Source organism: Stegodyphus dumicola, chromosome 6 (assembly GCF_044657685.1).
Source record: "Stegodyphus dumicola isolate Sdum_Otavi_A_Nest chromosome 6, ASM4465768v1".
In the NCBI taxonomy this organism is placed as follows: Eukaryota; Metazoa; Arthropoda; class Arachnida; order Araneae; family Eresidae; genus Stegodyphus; species Stegodyphus dumicola.
Window position 1 is genome coordinate 178313436 of NC_140773.1, and position 21254 is coordinate 178334689.

Below are 21254 nucleotides of genomic sequence, written 5' to 3' on the forward strand. Positions count from 1 at the left end.
ATTTTCAGAATATGACATAAAGCTTTTTAAACATTTAACGATGATATTCTTTATATCCGAAAATCCAAGGGATAAACGTATTATGAACTTTTTGACAAGTTCTTTTATATCGTAACTGTTATGTGCTTTTTTGCTTTTATGTCAATAAATTAAAATGAAAATTATTGACGTCGAAACTTCTCTTTCTGGTTTGATGAAAATATTGAAGAAACAAAACACTTCGAGAGCAAACTCCCATTGATAATTTCGTCGGTGTGATATTATGTGGTTACTATTACTGAAATTGAAATTTTTATGCTGACTCTATATATTAAAAAAAAATGTGGCCACTATATGACTTCCTTGTATAGCCTATTATATTATACACATTTTTTCTGCACTTCATTTAAAATTGATATCCCAAATTTTATTAGAGACATTTTTCTCCTTCAATCAACTTATTTCTCACTTTACGGCAAGGCGAAAATACATAATTCAAAACATTTCATTAAAAATTGTAAAATACAGAGAAATTTTAAATACCAAATACAGTTAAAAACAGTTTAAAAAACAATTTTTACAATTAAAATTAATATTTCTACTACCAAACAAACAGTTGCACCAACGAGAAGACCAAATTTTCGGTGCACAAAATTGAAAGTTAACTTTAGGTCCCATTGGACAGAAAGACAAGAAGTTGGTGCACCGACTGATTTAAATCATCATTCTACGAAAAGTTTCGAATGTAAACAAATGGTGGTCTCTCTTAATTTTTAACTTTTATATTGTTGATAACTCCATTGCTTTCGCATGCAGATTAACGAAAATATTAATCTGAACATAAGAAAAACATAATTCAATCACTTTAAAGCAAAAAATTCCCACTTTACCAACACATAAAAATAAAATATCTGATCTGGACACTACATGACTTCCTTGCACGGCCTGTCAAGTTTTACATTTTTCGCTACGCATCATATAAACTTATTTCTTCAAATTTCATTAGAAATATACTTCATTCAGTTCTCATTTCGTGCCAAGGCAAAAATGCATAAACACTCAAAATATCTTCACAAAAAATCCTAATATACAGAAAAAAGTAATACACCAAATACAGTAAAAACAGTTAAAAAAAATTTTTTTTTTCAAATAAAATTTAAGTTTCTCTGTCAAAACAAGCAGTTGGGCCAACGTGCAAGAAGACCAAATTTTTGATGCACAAAATTGAAGGTTAACTTTCGGTTCCACTGTGTAAAATGACACTAACTTAATTTATATAACTCTACTAAGAGTTTTAAAAGTAAACAAACTGCGACCTCATTAGGCCTAGCACCACTTTTAAATTGTTGATAATTATACAACTATTGCACGCAAATTAATTAAAGGCATAAAAATCTTAACCGGAATATAAGAACTGTATAATTCCACCCCTTTTAAAAGTAAAAAATACACAATTTACCAACACATAAGAAGGAAAATAATAAGCTCACCGAGCTGGGAAACAAGTTGGAATATATATATACGTTTGGTGTGGCGATTGCAACGGAAAAGGGTGTTGCACAACTAGATGTTAAAAGAGTTCCGTGTAGAAAATTTCAACGCTCTACGGTAATCGTTTTTGAGTTACGCGAGATACATACAGACAGACAGACATCACGGAAAATAATCTGTTCTTGATCCATTTTACAATTCGTTTTGAAAAAAAAAAAAAAAAAAGGTCTTTTATTATGTCCATACGTATAGGTTTCGCGCAAAATAAATTGTCTAAATGGATTCGAGAGTGGTCGTCTGAATGGATGTTTTCGCTGAAATATGATACCCGAAATTTTTCAAGATTATAACTTCTTTACTTCGTTCAAGGGAGTAAAAAAGGGTAATATAGTGGAAATAGCTTTCGGCATATCTGAATCTGTCAAACAAAAAAAGGTCGTTTTTGTACGAACTTCTTTAGGCAACACATTTTGGCAAACATATATTAAACTTTCACTAACAACATACTAACTTTCATTTTAGAAAGAAATCAGTAGCATAAGTTTCAAACTATCAATTATAGAATTTTTTTCCATAAAATTCAGTTTTAAAGTGCCCTAAATCTATGCCTCTGTTGTTCGGGTAAAAATGGCTTGAATCACATATTTTTCGGACCGAGATTTTTTTTAATATGGACCGTGTTTTTTTCCCTGAAGGCAAACTTTCTTAAGGCCTTCAATAAAATCTTAAATTTCCAGTATACTTGGCAAAAGATGTCAAGTGACCTAAATTTCTATAGTCTTATTTCATTTATAGCCTGTTTTATTTGTTACCAGCCGCTACCTTCAAACGCATTTTCTGAACCACAAACATGGATTTACGTTAATTTTTTGAAGTTACACAATCTTTCTAAAATAGCCTGTATATTTGAATTTTTACAAAGACAGTACACGTTTTTGTCTTTTTAATGATTAAAATAATAACTTACCCAATGTTCCTATTAAATACTAAAACAATATTTCGTATTCATCACACATTATTTCTAATGTTACTTTTTCGGAACTAGTGATAAGAAAATGGTATATCTTAGGAAAAGATAACATACAAATCTCTTAATATGGTCGTAAGCATAAAATTACAAGTCACGTTTCTCCAAATGTTTCCCTATCTGGCAATTTTACTTATCAACCGAATCTTCGAACAAAAATTTTGTGGCCTTTTCGCGCTTATCTCTAATTTTGATCATTCTTTCTGATTTATGCTATCACGGAATAGAATAGCACTAAAGGTTACTGAAACTAAAATATTATTCGCGTGTTTCATGCTATCTGATAACACCTTTTTGGTGTCAATCATGCTTGTGTTTCCAGCATAAAAGCACTTGACAAGAAGTTCTTTTACGGCAACATCTAAATTATACCCTAGATTTCTTTCATTGCTTTCGGAATAACAATTAAGAGATTCAAAGCTCATACATGCACCAGTAATTCCTAGTGTGGAAATATGCCAAAAAATGTAAATCGTTCGGATGATGAATGTGTTCCTATTCTTGAATCGTTCAGTATCCTCAGGTGGATTTATTTTGTTTCGCCTATTGTTTACATGACAGTTTCAAAAGATTTCATTTTTGTTAAAATTATCGTAAAGGTTCCCTGTGAATAGTGAAACATAGACTACAATGTGACATTTATATAAGGTTGAACTTGGTTGTTTAACTAAAGCAAAGCATATGAAGGCTACCTGCTTGACTCAGTCCTTATTCTAACTGAGAGCACCTCAGAATGCATTACATTTAGGAATCTCGTAGCTTACCTCTGCCAACAACCTCCAGTTCTAAATTTTTTTTAAAAGTTCAAGTTACATTTTTATCATTAATTCATTGCACAGTGGATTACAATATAGTGTTTATTACAAAAATATGAAAGCCCAAGCTTACCTTATAGCGAAGTTACATTTTATTACATTTTAGCGAAGTTACATGTTATCTCAGGTCAAGCTAGCGCTGGTAGACAGTCAATATAACAGCATAATTTACGCATCGATGTAAATATAACAGTAGTATACATCAGTGGTTCTCAACCTGTTTTTGTCCCGTGCACCTTTTTCACCTTAGACAGAAGATCATTACTCCCAATCTCCTTTCTAAAAATCGAAAAATTCTTATATACGTTTACTTAGATTATTTTTCAATATGTTTTATAAGTTAAACAAGAAGAAGTATAGAAAATGTTGATAAATAACAAAACTTGAATAAAAGAACATTATTAATAATCATAGTCTAGAACTAAATAGAAAGAGATAATATTTAAAGCAAAGTTTCAGAGGGTTAGAGTATGTTCCATCTGTTGAAGACCACACCGGCTACTTGATTCTCTTGAGAGCAGTATTGTTATTTGACAAGCCCGACGGCGAGAATAACATTCGGCTTGTCTCTCCGACATAAGGTTTTTGAACCAACTTGCGCGTATTTTGTCTGTGTAACCTCTTCGGCTAATTTACCCGTCAACCCGTTACGACCATGGTAAGCGCGTAACCTACCATCGACAGTTGATAAGGCAGACACTTGAAGGATATGTCGCCGGGACGAGCCCGTGCGATCAGCCCAAAGTTTTACAGAGTCACCACTTGATACGGATACGATGTCCGATTGGTTTTGGTCTAATAAAAGCGCTCGTCCCCAGAAGGTCGGAGCTCTGCTGCATGTATTAGCTGTAGAATTGCCACTTTAATTTCAATTCTCTTACCTTTTGATTTACGCCATAAATGTTAACTGGTTCTGTAAACACAGGACGTGCCTTCTGTTAACTTTATCTGAATTAAATAAAAGGATCATTTACACCCTTTACTGTCTTTGTGGTAATTTGAGACATAGCGATAAGTCGCTTAAGTCTAAGGTAAAGATCAGGGGTTCTCAACCGGTGGTACGCGTACCACTGGTTTTACGCAAAGAAGCAAAGTGTTTTTAACTATTAAATTCAAAAATTAAAACCCCAACTTCCTGATTGAGTTTTTTCTCTAAAACTCGTAAATTTATGCGATCTGAGCTTTGTTCATCAGTGGTGGTAGTAGTAGTATTTTGTAGTGGTGATACTAAAGGTTTTCAAATTTGTTTAGATGGAACGAGTTAGTCAAAAGATTGAGAACCGCTGTTATAGATCTTGTAGTTTATGTTTACCAAAGAGAACGAGACTCTATACGCTAAATGACTACCTTTTCCCCTGAAAGTACAAGATTTAATTTAAGTCACAAGATTAAGCAAATTCCTTCGAAAAATGTATTTAAAACAAATTGTTCAAAAGGCAGAAAAAACATTTGCCATGAAAATATTTTATCATAAATTAACTCCACATAGCAATTATTTAACAAAAGAAAAGATTTAATTTTTCGAAAGATGAGCATTTATTTCGCTGGTATGATCGAGTGCGAGGCTTGCAACAAATATTACCCTAAACTAGCAAGACTTGTAGAGTCATTAGGATTTTTTTTGGAAGCAAGAGAGATTGAAAAATTAACAACGCCTTCGCCAGGAATCGAACTAAGGAACTCTGAAATACGCGTCCAGCGTGCAGACCACCACACCACGAAGGCATACCAAGAAGTTGGGAGAAATACCTTATAAACTTTCTATTTTGCCAGTATAAGAAATTCGAAAATTGAAAAGAATAAACATCTTAAAACGCTTTCCTGCGAAGGTTTAATAAACATTCGAACTGAGCATCGCATTTCTAACAAGAAAAGAACTGCTGACTTAAAATAAAGAAAAAAAGCGCAATCATAATTTGGCTTAGATTTTAAAAATATATTTAAATCTATTTGAGTTTGCTTTTGGGCCTAACTTTATGTAGTTTGACTAAGGCGACGCTTTCATAAAAGACAAAAATCGTTTCTCATCGGGTGGGGGAGTTGTTCACATCAGAGAGGTTGCACTGTATTTTTAACAATGACTGTACTTATAATTCTGCCAAAAAATGAGTCAAAGGAAATTCCTAATAAATTGTATTTAGTTTTTAGAAAAGTTCCACTTATTTGAAATAGCATCCTTGTCAAAACTGATGTTAAGTATATATTTTTACTTACAATAAGAGACTGTATTTGAGTTATTTAAGAGAAAAATTAGTGACAGTATGTTTTTCTTTCCATTAAATTCATTAGAAATAATTACGCTTCCGAATTAATAAGCCGTTTGAAATAATAAACAGAAACTTCCAAAAATTCCGAAGTTTCATTTATTTTTGCCTATTTAATCAGAAAGCATGACGGGGCGCAAAGGGAAGTACGATTTTTGGAAAATAACAATGCTGTTTAATCCCAAGTTCTAAACAGAAATAATTCTTTCTCACGGCGTTCGAGTACTTCATATTTTTAATCAAGCAGCCATTTTAATTATCTGGGGAACTGATTGGCTGACAGCCAATTTTTTTCCACTCGCATTTCGAAAATGAAATCAAGAATTACGCGTTTTTAAAAGTGTAATTTTAATCTTCAAGAATTTTTTTATTTGTTCACTTTTTTTTACTTTGCTTTTAATCAATAGAATCGTTCAAGAGTTAAATGCTTTTTTTTTTTCCACGGAAAAATTTTTGCATATTGTAACTACGTGTGGTATGTAAATTCAATTATAATTTAAAGCTTCCATTTTCGAAGGGGAATAACGCCTCGCCTTATGTTTCAAGCGTTCGATAGTTAATATTTTCTTTTTTTTTTTTTTTTTTTTTTTTTTTTTTCGTATTCGCCGTTACCACCGAAAAGAATTTGAGTCTTTTATTCTTGTGCCAAAGTAATTCATTTAATTTCCTTCTCTTTGGAATATTGAATACGTAAGCAAAGAAACGACTTTAAGATCTTTTTTAAAATGTAAACAAGAGTTCAAAAGAGTGCAATTATAACTCTTTCACAGTTTCCTTAAGGCTTTTTTCCTCCGACGTCGATAATTATTACAAAAATATACGTTTCGAGCTGTTTTTCATTGGATCTGTGAGATTAAATGTAATATATAAAATATTAAAGCTATACAGTAGAGCTGTTTTATCTGTCTTAATGTAATTTGATATTCCCTTAAATGCTGAAAACAAAATTAAAGTTAAAGGCCGCAACATTCCCTTATTAATAGTTGTGACTATCAGTTTGTTATTAAATGTTTTGCAAATTTATGTGATGCAATATCATTTAAAGCTTTTCCTTATGCTTTAATGAATTTAATTTCATTTACAAGCACAGAAATTTCGCATTCACGTTACAAGTCCAATCAACCGAATTTCGCTTAGTTAAAGTTCACCAGTGGCAAAGAATGGATAGGACTGTTGAACATTTGTAATTTCTCCCAGTATCAGTTCGAACTTAATAAACAGACTACATGTGGATTCTGTGTGAAGTAAATTCGAAACAGTTTTCCAAAATTAATCCTCCGAGAAGGCATCCTTTCTGAAGCACATAGCCTTCGTATGCTTTCTATAATTCAAATATCCGATAATCGTTTAACTGAAAAGTGAAAGGGGAAAATAGCAAAATATTGTCATCTTGTTAGTCCAAAGGGGGTTTTTTCCTTTTCGTTTTGCGATTTTGCGTTGAATCACTATAAATGTCGGTTTCGCGTTTCAAACTATTGCCATCAAATGTTAGAGTCTTGCATTTTATTTGAAGAAATTAAATAATGAAAAATCTGTATAAATGTATGTCTATTCCTCGCACTGTGATAAAACAACGGTACATAGAGACATCGAATTTGGAATGACGTAATCCTCCTACGACTAAGACCAAATTTAAAATTTGGAATTTATTTTATTATTGATTTCATATTTTGTAAAACTTTAACGAATTTTTGAGTACCAAACTCAACGATTTAAAAGCGAGCAATGGCAACACTCTACGGCGGGGGGGGGGACGTTTTTATCTCCAGCGGGCGCGGAACTGTGTATCGGAAATTCTAAATATATGTTCATTTTAAAATTATTTTGCAACATTGCTACTGAACTGAATTTTATGATTTAAGTGCAAAGAACATGATACTTAATAAATAAAGGTAACACACAGAACGTTAAAAAAAAAGGCCGCTTTGGACGTAATTTAAAATCTGAAACCTTTCAGATTTTTTTTTAATATTTCATTTTAAATTAATCTTTTCTCTGTTTTCCTGTTTAGCAATGCATATAATAATTGAGTTAGAAAATGCTTTTAGCAAAGGGCTTCGAAATCTTTGGTGGCTACATTACGCTACTTGTTGTATTTGAAGATTTTAAGTTACTTGTTTATTTGACGCTACTTGTTACGCTACTTGTTGTATTTGACGATTTTAAGTTTTATATTATATCAGATCGAATCTTTCTGTAAATGTTTTATAAATTGAGCGATTTAAAAATAATAAATGCACTTTATATCATTTGAGTTTACTTCTTGAAAAATATATTTAAAACCAACGATACTGCCGAAAATAAGGTGTGTACAAATGAGCCTTATGGAAAGAATCCTGGCCCTGAATCATCCGAAATAACTCCGCCATAGTCAATTTTGTCGAATTCAAATCTCGGCGAACGGGCTATCTGCTTGGTTTAGTGGTTTGTTCCATGCGTACCACAAATATCACCCAGTTTCTCTCTAAACGGTTCTCTACGAAGACATTATTTTCCTTAGATGCGTAAGCCATTCTGTTGCTTTGATGTAGTCCCTTGTGAATAAACCTAATTAATTTGATATACAGTGTTCTACCACAGCGCTGAACAAGCAAACTCTACTAACAGTAAGTCAAACATGCCAAGTATACCACGTATGTGTACATGTGCTGTATATCCGACGCGTACCGCAACATCTCAGCAGTACTAATTAAAATTTAAGCAATGTAATTAACTTAAGAAACATTATATAAAATAGTTCATGCACATCAGCAAGTATGCGCGAACATCTCCACTAATTTAACAGTGAATATTAATATGGATGACGTGTCAGACAAGGAAAGTACACAGCTGACTTCAGGCTCTGTCTAGACCTGAATTGTAAGTGTAATGCTACCCAATGCCCATCCCCATAAGTGGCTGCACAACCTAACTGCTTTAAATACGTGTATTTAAATGTAAATGTCGCATCGGATGTACTGAACAGTCAAAGGACAATATCTTAGAATATGTATGAAAAAGCATGTGTACAGTACAATCCTACGCATACAACAGTGACATAGCAAGATGCGCCTATGAACAGTAGAAATGTATACTTACATGCCTTGGCATGTCAGACATCCTAAGCTCATTTGCATAACTGCCAGAGCAATTATATTGCTTAATATGTATCAAAATCTAATGTCACATTGGACATAATAAAAACACTGCTGAATCCGAACACTGCACAAACTGTAAATGTAATACCACGGAACGCAAGTGTAACGTCATTTCTGAATAGTAATATTAAGTCATATGTAATGTTGTATCGAATTACGTAACATAATATAGAAAATACTTACAGTACCGCATTATATGCAAACACTGTCATAAATAAGTATCTATGTGTCTGTACAAAAATCTCCCAGGTACAGCAGGACCTCAGATGTAGCTGCCTTGAGCACCTATAATGTCTATATATCAGGTCTGCTTGTACGTCATCCTAAAGCTCAATCACATAAAAGCAAGAACAAATATAGTGTTATAAATATGTTCTATATGCAATGTTGCTCCTGACAATGTATTTACAGAGTTGAATCTGCATAACGTAATTCTTAAATGTAATGTCAATAATGGTAATGTAATACCACTATTATCTCATATATAATGTCAATGCCGTATTACATAGTGTATATATAAGACATGCAATGTCATAATTATGTAAATATGTATATGCACAGCACTATTTATACGTGCACTGAAGTCATTTAGTTGCAACCGCCTTCTGCACACATGTAGTGTATATGAACTAGCCCTGCATGAAAGCTCCCCCAAGCTCACTTGCGTAGTTACAGGAATAATTATTATGTTCTATACGTAGCTATATGCAATCTCTAGCCAACTTTAGATAAGGGTGGACGTGGTGCTGTACTGATTAATCTTTACGGCAAAGGGACAGTGCCCACGTCCACCGTCACTTATCACTTATCATGTAGGTAATATGTTCAGCAGTTTTAAGAATAAATTTATAATCACATTTCGATGCAAAACGTTTGCCTCGAAATAAAATTAAAAATAAAATGTTTCTGGAAGTATTCAATCAACCATCTAACCATCCTGCCCTGAAGAGTTGATCTTATTAGAACCACGAAAGGTTTGGCAAGATCCAACTGATACACAATCTGAGTTATAAACTTCATCAAATGGTTCTTCTATTTGATATAACACCTGTGGTTCATCTAATACATAATCTAAAAGACCGTGTATATTCCTGATAAACCATTCTGAAATGCAGGATGTTTCTAACAAGATCCTTTCACATTCTATGTATTCTCAATAGAACCAATTTTAATATTTGTGTACTAGCTCGGATATGTCTTCTTATTTTCTTCATTACTTTATTAGATTAAACGTAAAAATTTTGTCATTTAAATGCGTATCTGTTTATTATCATGACTGCGCTATTTTTCCTCTTATATTAAGTAATTTTGTTATACTGTAATCTGATTTTGCTCCATTCAAGGCTAATGAGACATTAATAATTATTTTGTTTTCTCTTTCTAGTGATTCTACAGTCGGCGTCACTTCTTCTATATCCACTTGTGTTGGGATCACCTTTCGCAAGAGTCCACTGTGGCAGCCACGCTGAAAGCTATGCTCCTGCTGGTTGCCGTTTGGGTTGGGCTTACATAGCTGCCATTACGTCCACCGTGCTGGCCTGCTATTGTCCACTACTTGCGCATTTCTCTCACTACAACATTTTCAGTCCGTGTCAGTGGACAGAAATATGAGGAATTGTTGATGTAAGATACATTTTCGAATTTATATAATATTTTCAGTTTATTTCCTCCCACGAAAATACCCTCTGTATTAAAAAATGTACACGTACACATGAAACTTTTGAGGCCATTTTCTATAATTTTTTTTTCTCTTTCTTAAGCTTAAATTTTGATCACATAACATTTATACCTAATACATGAACGAGAATTTATTCGCATTTCAGTAATTTATAGATGTAAAACTTTTGCATAATAGAACAGCGAATTTAAAATTTTTCTTGAGTTGTAAAATAATCAAAGCATTTCTCTCATAATTTCTTGGGATGTAACGATCAGATCATCTCTCTGCTAACTTGCTGATTACCAGTCGGACTCTAAGAAAGAATATAATTAATTTTTCCTTTCAAACTTCTTTGGTTTTGACAATTTGTAAAATTTTATGTTAATTAACCCAGTTATTGTTTTGGCTGTACTTTTGCTTCTTTCATCAATTCTCCACTCCCCCAGAATGTAAATTAGTTCAAGTTGTAGAGACGTTAGGATCTTTTGGAAACAGGAAAGATGGAAAATGAGCAACGCCCTCGCCGGGAATCGAACCGCGGACCTTTGGAATACGCGTCCAGCGTGCAGACCACCACACCACGAAGGCATGCCAAGAAGGTGGGAGAAATACCTTACAAAGTAAGCACAGATTTCTAGCATTCAGAGGTGTTCTTTTGACAGCATGGCCGATCGCCACTCCATTTTTCTTCTCCACTGTTTTAATTTAATTTATCGGCTTAACTTCGGCAATCCTCTTTGGTTTCAAAAACACTGAGAGTGCAGCAAGAGCGTACAGATGTGTCGAATTTCTTTTTAGTATAGTTTTGAATTTGAACGTATGTCCTGAATAATCCTCAAGCAGCGGAATTTGTTTTTGATATACTTTCAAGTTTGTATAACCGTCGGTTTGACGTATTAAAAATTAGGTTATATTTTAAAATTTTATTTTGGGTTGTGAAACTTGCAGTTAGAAGGTTGATGGGACAATAAATCAGATAACAATCTTTATGTTTCTCGGACACAACTGCCATTACATCTGCACTTGTATTGAAGAACCATACTGTTGGCGTACTGAAGAACCATATAAACTGGCAGCAAAATTAAGTCTGGTAAGGGATAATTCATCCATAGACTAGGATTTCTTGACTGGTAGTCTTATCTCCCACTTTCTGACACACGCCATAAAAAAAGAGGGAAAGAGATAATGGATTGAAAATACTTGTTCCCTTTTTGTTTATGATGTGACAGTTGGTTCAATATCAGTATCGATTCAATATTTCTGGTTCAATATCAAACAAAATTATGGCTAATTGTTCAAACAATCTTCATTCACCATCCCAAAATTTCTTGCTTTCCATGAGTCTAATCTTATATGTCTTCTATGAATCCAATATAACTGAATCTGATCCACTAAGTTAGGCAAGGTCTGTATTCTTCAATGACTGCCAGCACAAGTCAGTTTCACAGGTAACGAGGACACAGATAAAACGGCAAAAGAGGCTCGAAAACTCAACAATAAGTATAACGTAAATGTCATTCTCTCAGACGCAAATGTCATGGCCAAATACAAATTGAAGGAAATTTCAATTCCAATAATCACATTTCGATGGCCCTGAATCATCCGAAATAACATCAGTGGAGATCGACTTACAACTAAAATTATTATCAGACTTAGAACTGGCCATCATAGAGGATTAAAAACCTATAAAAACTGTGACAACTCTCCGGACACAGGACTGACAACTGAACACATTTTTGATCGTCCAGCCATCCTTGCTGAATTGTTAAAAATTGGGGATCTTATTTAAGAGACCAAACCTCTCTAATGATAACATTTTGCTAACTACCAGAGCTGCCATCTTCGCCCATGCTACTAGTCCGCAACAACAACATCTAATCTAATTGTAATCATAACTGATTAAGTAGTGCCTTTCATACACACAAAAAAAAAAAAAATATTTTTAACAGTTACAACAAAAATTAGGTTATTTTTAGTTTACCAACGATATAAAAAGAAATTATAAATGAAATGCATACTCATAAATAATCGGATAAAATCTGTTGTATAAGATCATTAAGATTGCAAGTGTATAAGATCATTAAGCAATACATTTGCGTTCCGCTTTCCACTCCTAGTGGCAAGACAATTTGGCTGCATTCGAGATTTTATTAAAATCCATGAGTGTGGCATAAATGTGAGCTGATATCTCTTGAAATTTATAGATAGAAAATTCTCAACTTACGCTGAAGAGATTTTCTAGTTTTAAAGTAATAAATTATTTATTCATCTTGATCAAAATTGTTACAACTGACAGCGTTAGCATCACAGAATATTCTTGCATCAGCACCGAGTTGAAAAGAAATCTTTAGTCCAATGATTTATTCATCGTGAAAGCATGCAGATTAAAATAAGCCATCAGTAGTTTTCCTATAATGGTGTCATAAAAGATAACAGGTGCCAAGATAATGGTGCCATAAAAGTAACTTGAAGGATCCATCTTTTTATCTGAAGTGGCTTTTTGGAGCAAATCATTATTTTCAAAACAGCAAAACGCTCGACTCGTTCAAAAATTTACTTTTCTGAAAGAAATTATTCTTGTTTAAAATCTAGATCTTATCTTATGCAATCTGAAATCTATGAAAAACATATGCGCTACGCGCTTAAGATGATGAAATTCTTGCTTTTAAAGCTTGAGAGACTGACAGATATAAGCGCTTAGTTCTTATTACTTAATAAATGTATCCAATTATGTTAATATTTTTTTCCAATAATCTCCGTTTGATATTCATAGTTTTTTCAATAAATTTCCAAAAATTAAAAAATTGGGAAAAAAGCTGCGATTGCGGCACATGTTGTTCTTCATACTCTGAGCTTAAACAATTGTCCTTTTTGTAAGAATAAAGAATGGTTTGGGGAAAACATATTTAGCCCATGATAATATCATAAGAAAAAAGTTTGTAAATTTTGCCTTCCTATATTCTTGTTTCAGTGAAACATCAGTTATTATATTTATATCGAAATTATTTTAGCATTTCTGACAAAAATTAATATTAAATAGATTTTTTTTTTCCGAAGTGACTCTTCAATGTAACTTTTAATTAAGCTTTTGAAAAACAATAACAAATCTACCTCATACTTAAATCTAACAGTAAGATTAATTTGTGTTAAGTTATTAATAGCATTTACAATAGTAAAAAATGTTAGGATTATTAAGACTTTGAAGTTAAAAGAATTTTACAATTATTTTTTGAAAGAACAAACATACCAATAATGATTTAATCGGCGGAAAGTTGCTTAACTGCAGAAGATTACAGTGAAAGAGTAAGACAAAATTTAGTTCCTTTTTCGTTTTCCTTAATTAGTAATAAAAAAATGTGGTTCCCTTAATTTTGTAATTATTCAATAGAATCTTAGTCCTGAAATATTAATCTAGAACCTTTTGTAGTCTCATTACTGCTAGTAATTTCCATCGTCAACACATTTAATTTACATGAACTGCAGGATAATTTAGTTATGATATAAGATATTTCTCCCGCCTTCTTAGCAGGCCTTCGTAGTGTAGTGGTGAGCACGCTGGGCATCGTATTTTAGAGGTCCGTGGTTCGATTCCCGGAGAAGGTGTTGCTCATTTTTCATCTCTCTTGCTTCGAAATAACTTAATGCCTCTACAATGGCACCCGAACTAAAAGGGTGGTGGATAATGAATGATCGTAGTGTAGTGGTCAGCACGCTAGGCGCGTATTCCAGAGGTCCGTGGTTCGATTCCGGCGAAGACGTTGCTCATTTTTCATCCCTCTTGCTTCGAAATAACCTAATGTCTCTACAATGAAACCTCGAACTTCAAGTAAAAGACTTGCAATAATACACAAGAGCTTTTTGCACCAATAATATGTTATTATACCGCCAGTACTATAACCAAAATGGTGAATTATACTATGATTTAAAAACTGATAAATTTATCACAAGTATTGCAGCTAATTTTTAGCAACAAATATAGAACTTTAAACTAGGTTAAGCCATAGGTTTTTCGATATTAATTAGAAATTCGGTTCTAAAGTTCTAATAAAACACTTGTAGCAAAATACGTTCTAAAGCAGGGATTTTCTAACCTTTCTTGCACTGAACCATTTTTAAAGAACGGTTTTCTTCATCTACCCTACTGTCTTACGTTTTTCTCTATAATATACAGCATACAACATGAGCATAATATAAGTAATTGCATATTAACAACTTAAAGATGACAGTAGTACTAAGAATATGAATAAAAGTTTTGAAAAAAAATGGTTTATTAGATTTACGTTTCATTCTTTTGGTATTATTACTTTTAATTTTACAGAGATAAACAAGTGTTCAGAAACAAAATCATATATTCTAATTGCATTTTAGTTCAATTTTAAAGAAAGTGATAGTTGCTCTTGATGTATTAATGCAAATATTTTAATATTTCTATAAAATTACTTAATTTTTATATCGCCTCTTTTAAAAACATTGAACCTGCTTTTTGTTCTATTAAATTATTTTAGTACTTTCTAGTAAATTATTGGCATGATTAAAGATTATTTCTACTAAGCAAGAAGAAGGAAAAGTCAGTAATATTAGTTCAGTAACAACATTTATTTTGAGAGATTTCTCTTGGATGATTTTTAAATTCCAAAACTTAGTCTATTTTGAATGAGATTTGTGTTCCGATCATTTTCTTTCCCCTTCAATCCAATCAATTCATCTTGAATGATAATATCATGATCAGATGTATCGCAGTTCATCAGATCTATGAGCCATGCTGGCACATTCAAATTTTCAACTGAAATTTCTAGTGAACATTAAAATCTTCTTTTGAAATTTTGTAAATAGTTTTTATTTCTTGGTTGTGTTTCCTAGTATTTCTGCGTTTCACTTTTTTTAAATTGCTCTCTCTTATTCCATAAAACATATAAGTACTTAGAAAAATATGTTGACGTTTTAAATATATTAATGCTAAACTATTTTCCTTCTATTTTTATATAATTTCTTCCTTACTGAATGGTGTAGCTATATACCATAAACAATTACTGTCCTTCTCCTTCCTGTGTATAAGACGCATCTTGATTTAGGACCCAAAAACTAAAAATAATGAAGTTTCATTTGGTTGATGGATTGGTTTCTGCTGGATTAAAGTTTAACAGGGAAAGAAATATTACATAAAATTACTAAAATCAACGTTTATTCAGTACACGACTCGTCATCACTGTCATAATTCCCATCCATTAGCTGAACTTTATCTATGCCTGATGACGAATCATTGTTGTCAGATATTGCCTCATCCTCAGCTCTATCTGAGAAATCTGTGATGCCATACTTCTTAAAAGACAAAGGCAATAATGTCTTTCTTGATATTATCCCAAGAGTTTTTCACCTAGGTACAAATTTCTCCCACAGTTAGCTTCTTCACTCTTCCTGTTGGTGTCAAATTTTGGACAGATGATTTTATCATTTATTCGTTCCATTCCTCTCTTTTGGCATCTTTGAAGGATATGTTAATGTCAAGAGGTTGGAGCCGGGATATCAAGCCACCAGGTATGACTACAAATTTTGTTCTTTGGTCTGCAGCAATGTTTTTTATGTTATCTCTTATGTGTGGCTTGAAATGGTCAAGCACCAAAACGCAGGTTTGAGTAAGAGTGCGTCTGGTCTTCTGCTGCAAAACTTCTCAAAAAATATATTTTAATCCCATCTTGGTCCATCCGACTCTTCTCAGGAATATAGATAATCACTCCTCGAGACGTCACTCATCGGGACATCAAACTGAATGAGGACATATTTGCGTTCTTCCCATTTCAGATTGTAGTGACTTCCGACACTGAATCGCAAAACGATAAAATATAGCAAGTGTGGTACGTGTACGCATGCTTAGTCCATTTCGTTGCATGAACCTGAAGCATCAATGTGTCTTCCTTTAAAATCTGTAACTTCATTTTCATGAAACATTCTTTTTGCTTCGTGTTGAATCATTTTTGTGGACATAGAAATTCCGATTGCTTTTTGCTATCCGATTTCCCTCTCGATATTATGCCATTTTGGAGACTTGCTTCTCATAGCCTTTTCAAACGTGGCATCTTCAGTAGGATTTTTTCTCCCGGTAACCTGTCTTCGATTGCTTTCTCAGTTGGAAGAGGGCCAAACTTAATTTCAGCAGCACGACTTTCATTCTATTTTACAAACTGGATCACTTTTCACTTGAATTCAATGCTGTACGGTAATGTTTTCTGAGACATTTCTTGGCAAAACATGTCAGTTTATAACGGCCGACATTGCATGCTCTGTTTCTACTCTCTCTCTAAAACTTATAGTTGCTATTTCCCCAAATTTATTGTATCAGTTCGTCTTTACTGTAAACAGTCTTACCCTAACAAGATTCTTTTTGTGGCTCCTTTAAGTTAAAGATGGTTTAGTACACTAAAGAGGAAAGCGTCTTTGTTAAAAACTAAAAACAATTTCATTTGGAACCTTCACACCTCTTTGTTCGTTAATGAACCGAGAAGAAAGCTATTAGAAATTACTGTAAATCCCAAACGGAATTTCAGACATATCGGTTTGAAAAAAACAATTAGGCGACCTTAGCATTCTAAGAAGAAACATACCTAAAGTCGACAGTCTTTCATTCTAGGTTTCGTTCGCCGCAACGCCTTCATTGACGTTTGCGTTGGAGACGGCGCCACCGTTGTATAAAACGCACCCAAATTTTTGACACCAATTTTTAAAGTGCATCTCCTACACCAGCAAATACGGTAATTGTCAGTTTCATTAATCTTTCTTTTTTAAATCAGCGGCATCTAGTTTATGCCAAAGAATTGTAGGTGTATATCTACTATCGACCCTTTAATCATCCTTTAAAATTTCATCGACCTTCAAAGAGTCAACACGTTGGCAGCTCTTGCGCTAGTGAGATATTATTAAGCTAAAAACCATGTGAAAGTTAATTTGATGAGAGAACTTAAAATAATGTCTAATCACATTTTATGTCTAATCTAATCACATTTTATGAATTTATCGATTCATAAGATGTGAGAAAGTTTCTTCATGCTGAATTTTCTAAGTACTTTGATCGTGTTTGCTTTAACACTTTCATTATCGTATTTTTTTTTCTTTTTTTGTGTCGGAAACATTTATTTCAAGATGTCAAAAAGTCTGTAAAAGAGCCCTTCTGAGTGGAGAAATTTGATGGGGAAGAAACAAAATTATGTTTATTCATGGCACACAAAAGATTAGAATAACGTTTACTTCATAAAAGAATGACAAATCACGTTAGTTTGTTAGATTATGGAGAAACTGGTGCAAAGAAGAAAACAAGTGACAATAACGGAGATATGCTAGAAAAAAGCGTTCATGGAAGCAATTCATGAGTCCATTGTGTTCCTTCAGTATCTACTTTTTTGTCCTTTTCCCATCTATTGATGTTTTTTCATGACAATGATTGTTTCCTTTCATGATGATGATGCATTAGTTAATGTTATCTATCTCTTTTGAGACTTTTCCGCTTTTCTCATGTATAATCTGTATTTAATTTTAAATTCAACTGCATTAAAATACACAAAAATAAACATGCAATCAGTTTGGATTACTAAACATTTTCGCTAGAAAACAGTTTTTTAAAGATTAAATGTGTGCGAATACCAAAGGTGTATCAAACTTCTGATATGAGAAATTGCTCCAGATGTGAAACAAAAATATTCAATACTGTACCGATTGTATTCTTAGTACTGTAAGTTTGACTGTTAACGACCTATTCAACATTTCGAGGCTTACATAAATAGCATTTGAGTAAAAGTCTGCATAGTAATGAGAGTTTGAAAAACACTGTAAAGTAATTAAGAACATTCGCTCATGTGCCTTCGAAAGTCCTCCCTAAAGGCTGATAGTAAAGGAATAGGAGTACGAAACCCTCAGATTTTATCTGTCAGGAGCTTCTCAGCCAAAATTTGTATGAATCTTAAGACGATAATCATTTTGGAGTTTATAGTTTACCTAAATAAAATAATCTAGTTCAGTCCCATATATTCTTGTGACTAAGATTGATCTAAGTATCCAGATGGCAGCTGGAAGATTCTGTAACCCGGCAGTGGCATATTAGATTTTTCAAGATTTTCTGCTCCAAAAGAAATCAGTGTGTACATAAAACTACTGCACTTAGAATTCATAACGGAGTATAATTTGATAAGCAATCACAAAGAAGTAGTAGAACTGCTATAAGTCTTCTTTCCAAAACTTAACATTTTAACATTGCCCAATGAAGTATTTTTATTATCGATAAACTCTATAGTGGGAAGTTAACTTGTAGAGACATTATGTTAATTGGAAGTAGGAGACTTGAAAAACAAGCAATGCCGCCGCGGGAATCGAACCACGGACCTCTCGAATACGTGCCGAGTGTGCAGACCACTACACCACGAAGGCACGCTAAGAAAGCGGGAGAAATACCTTATAAACTTAAAGTGAACATTCCACTTAATGTTCAGCACACAAAGTTATCTTAAAGTGTAAGCGACTCATCGCCTTTAACAACTATGAAATTAAATTAAAATCCAATACAGAAGTTGTAGGGGTTATTTTACTACCTAATAGTTACTTTTAATATTGAACAGCTTTCCTTTATTCTTTCGTTTCCCACCTACGATTCCCTACCAGGTTAAGTTTTAAGGATCACATTTACATAAATGAGGTAGAACCAATATTTAAGGGGAAATCTTGGTCACTTTAGTAGGAAGAGCTTAGACGTTCTTAGTACAGAGTGTTCTGCCTTCTAGCCACGTCGTTGCTTCTAGCCAAGTCTACTCTTTACGTTCGGCCATATTGTTACGTACCTGCTAGCATTCGCCGGTGATCGTACTAAGGACCAACTCTGTTAGTTATTGCTGTACAGCTTCGGCTGGTTTTAATTAGTTAACATTAGATTAGTTTCTTATTTTCTATCTTAAGCCTAGGTGGAGGTTACCTGTAAGCCCGAGAGAGGCGAACTGTGAATATTCTTGAGTTGAATAAAAGAGTAATTTAATCCTTCTTTGGACTTGTTTCCTGAAGCTTTAAATTAAGCGATTGATCGCTACACACTTAACTATTCTAGCTGCTAAAGATTACCAGTTTGGCTAGAATCTTATAAAGTTTTCGCTGGTTTTCACTGCCAGAATGACTATTGGCCTGGCTTGAGATACGCGTTCCAGTGTACCATCATCGCTGCAGATGCTACTTATTCATACATCATAAGAAATGTTACATAGTCACATAGAGATAGCTTACATCATTTACATTATTCCTATTACATTTGTAAGGCTTTTCGTTAAAAAAAAAAACTTTATATCCATCTATGTATATATTTTACTACTTACAATGTGCCTGCTACCGTAACAAGTGTCCTCATTGCACCTGTTGCATATTCATTAAGACATCTTAGGTACGAGGTAATGTGGCTAGCAGTTTGCGCACTCTTTTGAACAGTGTTGCATTATCCGTTTGAGTTTGTTCCTGGCCATTGAGCTAGCCCTGGGTCTTGACAGCTGAAAGTATGGCACAAATTTAAATGATTGCTTGTCGTATTAGAAGTATTACAATATGATGCTGCTTTTAATGGTAGCTAAGAGTTTTCATCTTTTTTAAAAGGTCTAAATTCAAAGCTAAGTATCTGGTTGGTCTGCATTACAGTTAAACATTTAACACACTTACCCAGAGCTTAGGTACTATCTATCTAATTTTTGCTCTTCTGTGGATTCAGCAGAAAGCGGTTTTCAGTAAGACTGCAAAGAATGATGCCATGCGCGAGAGTTTTAGTTGAACTCCAACTTTTTAACTATGACGCATGCCTTTAAATTTTCAATAATATTGTGATCTGATCCAATTGTGACATACGCCGAGAGAGCTAGCATAAGATTTAACTCAAAAACTAACTGTTAATAAAAGCTAAGAATAGTTGTTATAAATTAATAATTCAAAGAATCAAATTTTAAAAAAGGCGTAGTAGTTATTAATGTACTTTTTCTGCGCACTCTTGTTCCTTAAAAAATAATAAATCCAGCTCTGAATATCTTCATTTTTATCTCATAATTTGAAAAATAGCTTCGAAATTAAATTGAATTTTCTATCCTGGTAAACGAAGAATAATTGTTTGAAATGAATAAAATGTATGCTTTGATTTTGAATGGTTTCTTAGTTATAATGACTAGAATATAACCTTTTCACCACGACTTTTAAGCATTACTTTAGAGCAGTGGTTCACAGCCTTTTTTGCTCCATGCACCCCTTTCACCATTGCTATGCGATCATTCACATCTTCCTTTTTAAAATTCCAAAAGTACACATTTATTTATTTAAATTTAGTTTCTTTTTTAATGTGTTTTATAAATTAAGAAGAAAAAATAGAGAAAATATTGATAAATACCAAAACTTGAATAAAAGCAGATTTTGTATTCCTAAACTAAAATACTTAACAGTTAATGAAAGACACACCACATTCTCCTCTGAATCTATAACACCCCCCCCAAGAGGAAATACTTCCCTGATTGAAAGCCCCTGCTTCAGAAGTTTTTGAAGAGTAAAGTATAAGGCATTTCTCCCGCCTTCTTAGCTTCCCTTCGTGGTGTGGTGGTCTGCACGCTGGGCGCGTATTCCAGACATCCGTTGTTCGATTCCCGGCGAAAGCGTTCCTCATTTTTCATCACTCCTGCTTCCTAAATACCTAACGATTCTACAGTGGCGCCCGAACTAAGAGTGTTGGATGATGATTCTCCTCACCCACGATTTGGCGATAGGGTCCCCTAAAAACCCAGTCGCCCTTTAAAAGCGGGAGTATATAAGATATTTCTCCCGCCATTTTAGCGTGCTTTCGTGGTGTAGTGGTCTGCATGCTGGACGCGTATTCTAGAGGTCCGTGGT

General features: G+C 33.5%; 1 protein-coding gene across 1 annotated transcript in view; it reads left to right on the forward strand.

The window, feature by feature from the left end:
* The window catches only part of LOC118185285 (LHFPL tetraspan subfamily member 7 protein-like), a 216037-nt gene that overhangs the window by 189852 nt on the left and 4931 nt on the right, over positions 1-21254 (forward strand). The window contains exon 3 of the mRNA XM_085819203.1: positions 10098-10336. Coding sequence (XP_085675329.1) covers positions 10098-10324 — 227 coding nt within the window. The 3' untranslated portion in view covers positions 10325-10336. The remainder of the gene's footprint in view (positions 1-10097; positions 10337-21254) is intronic.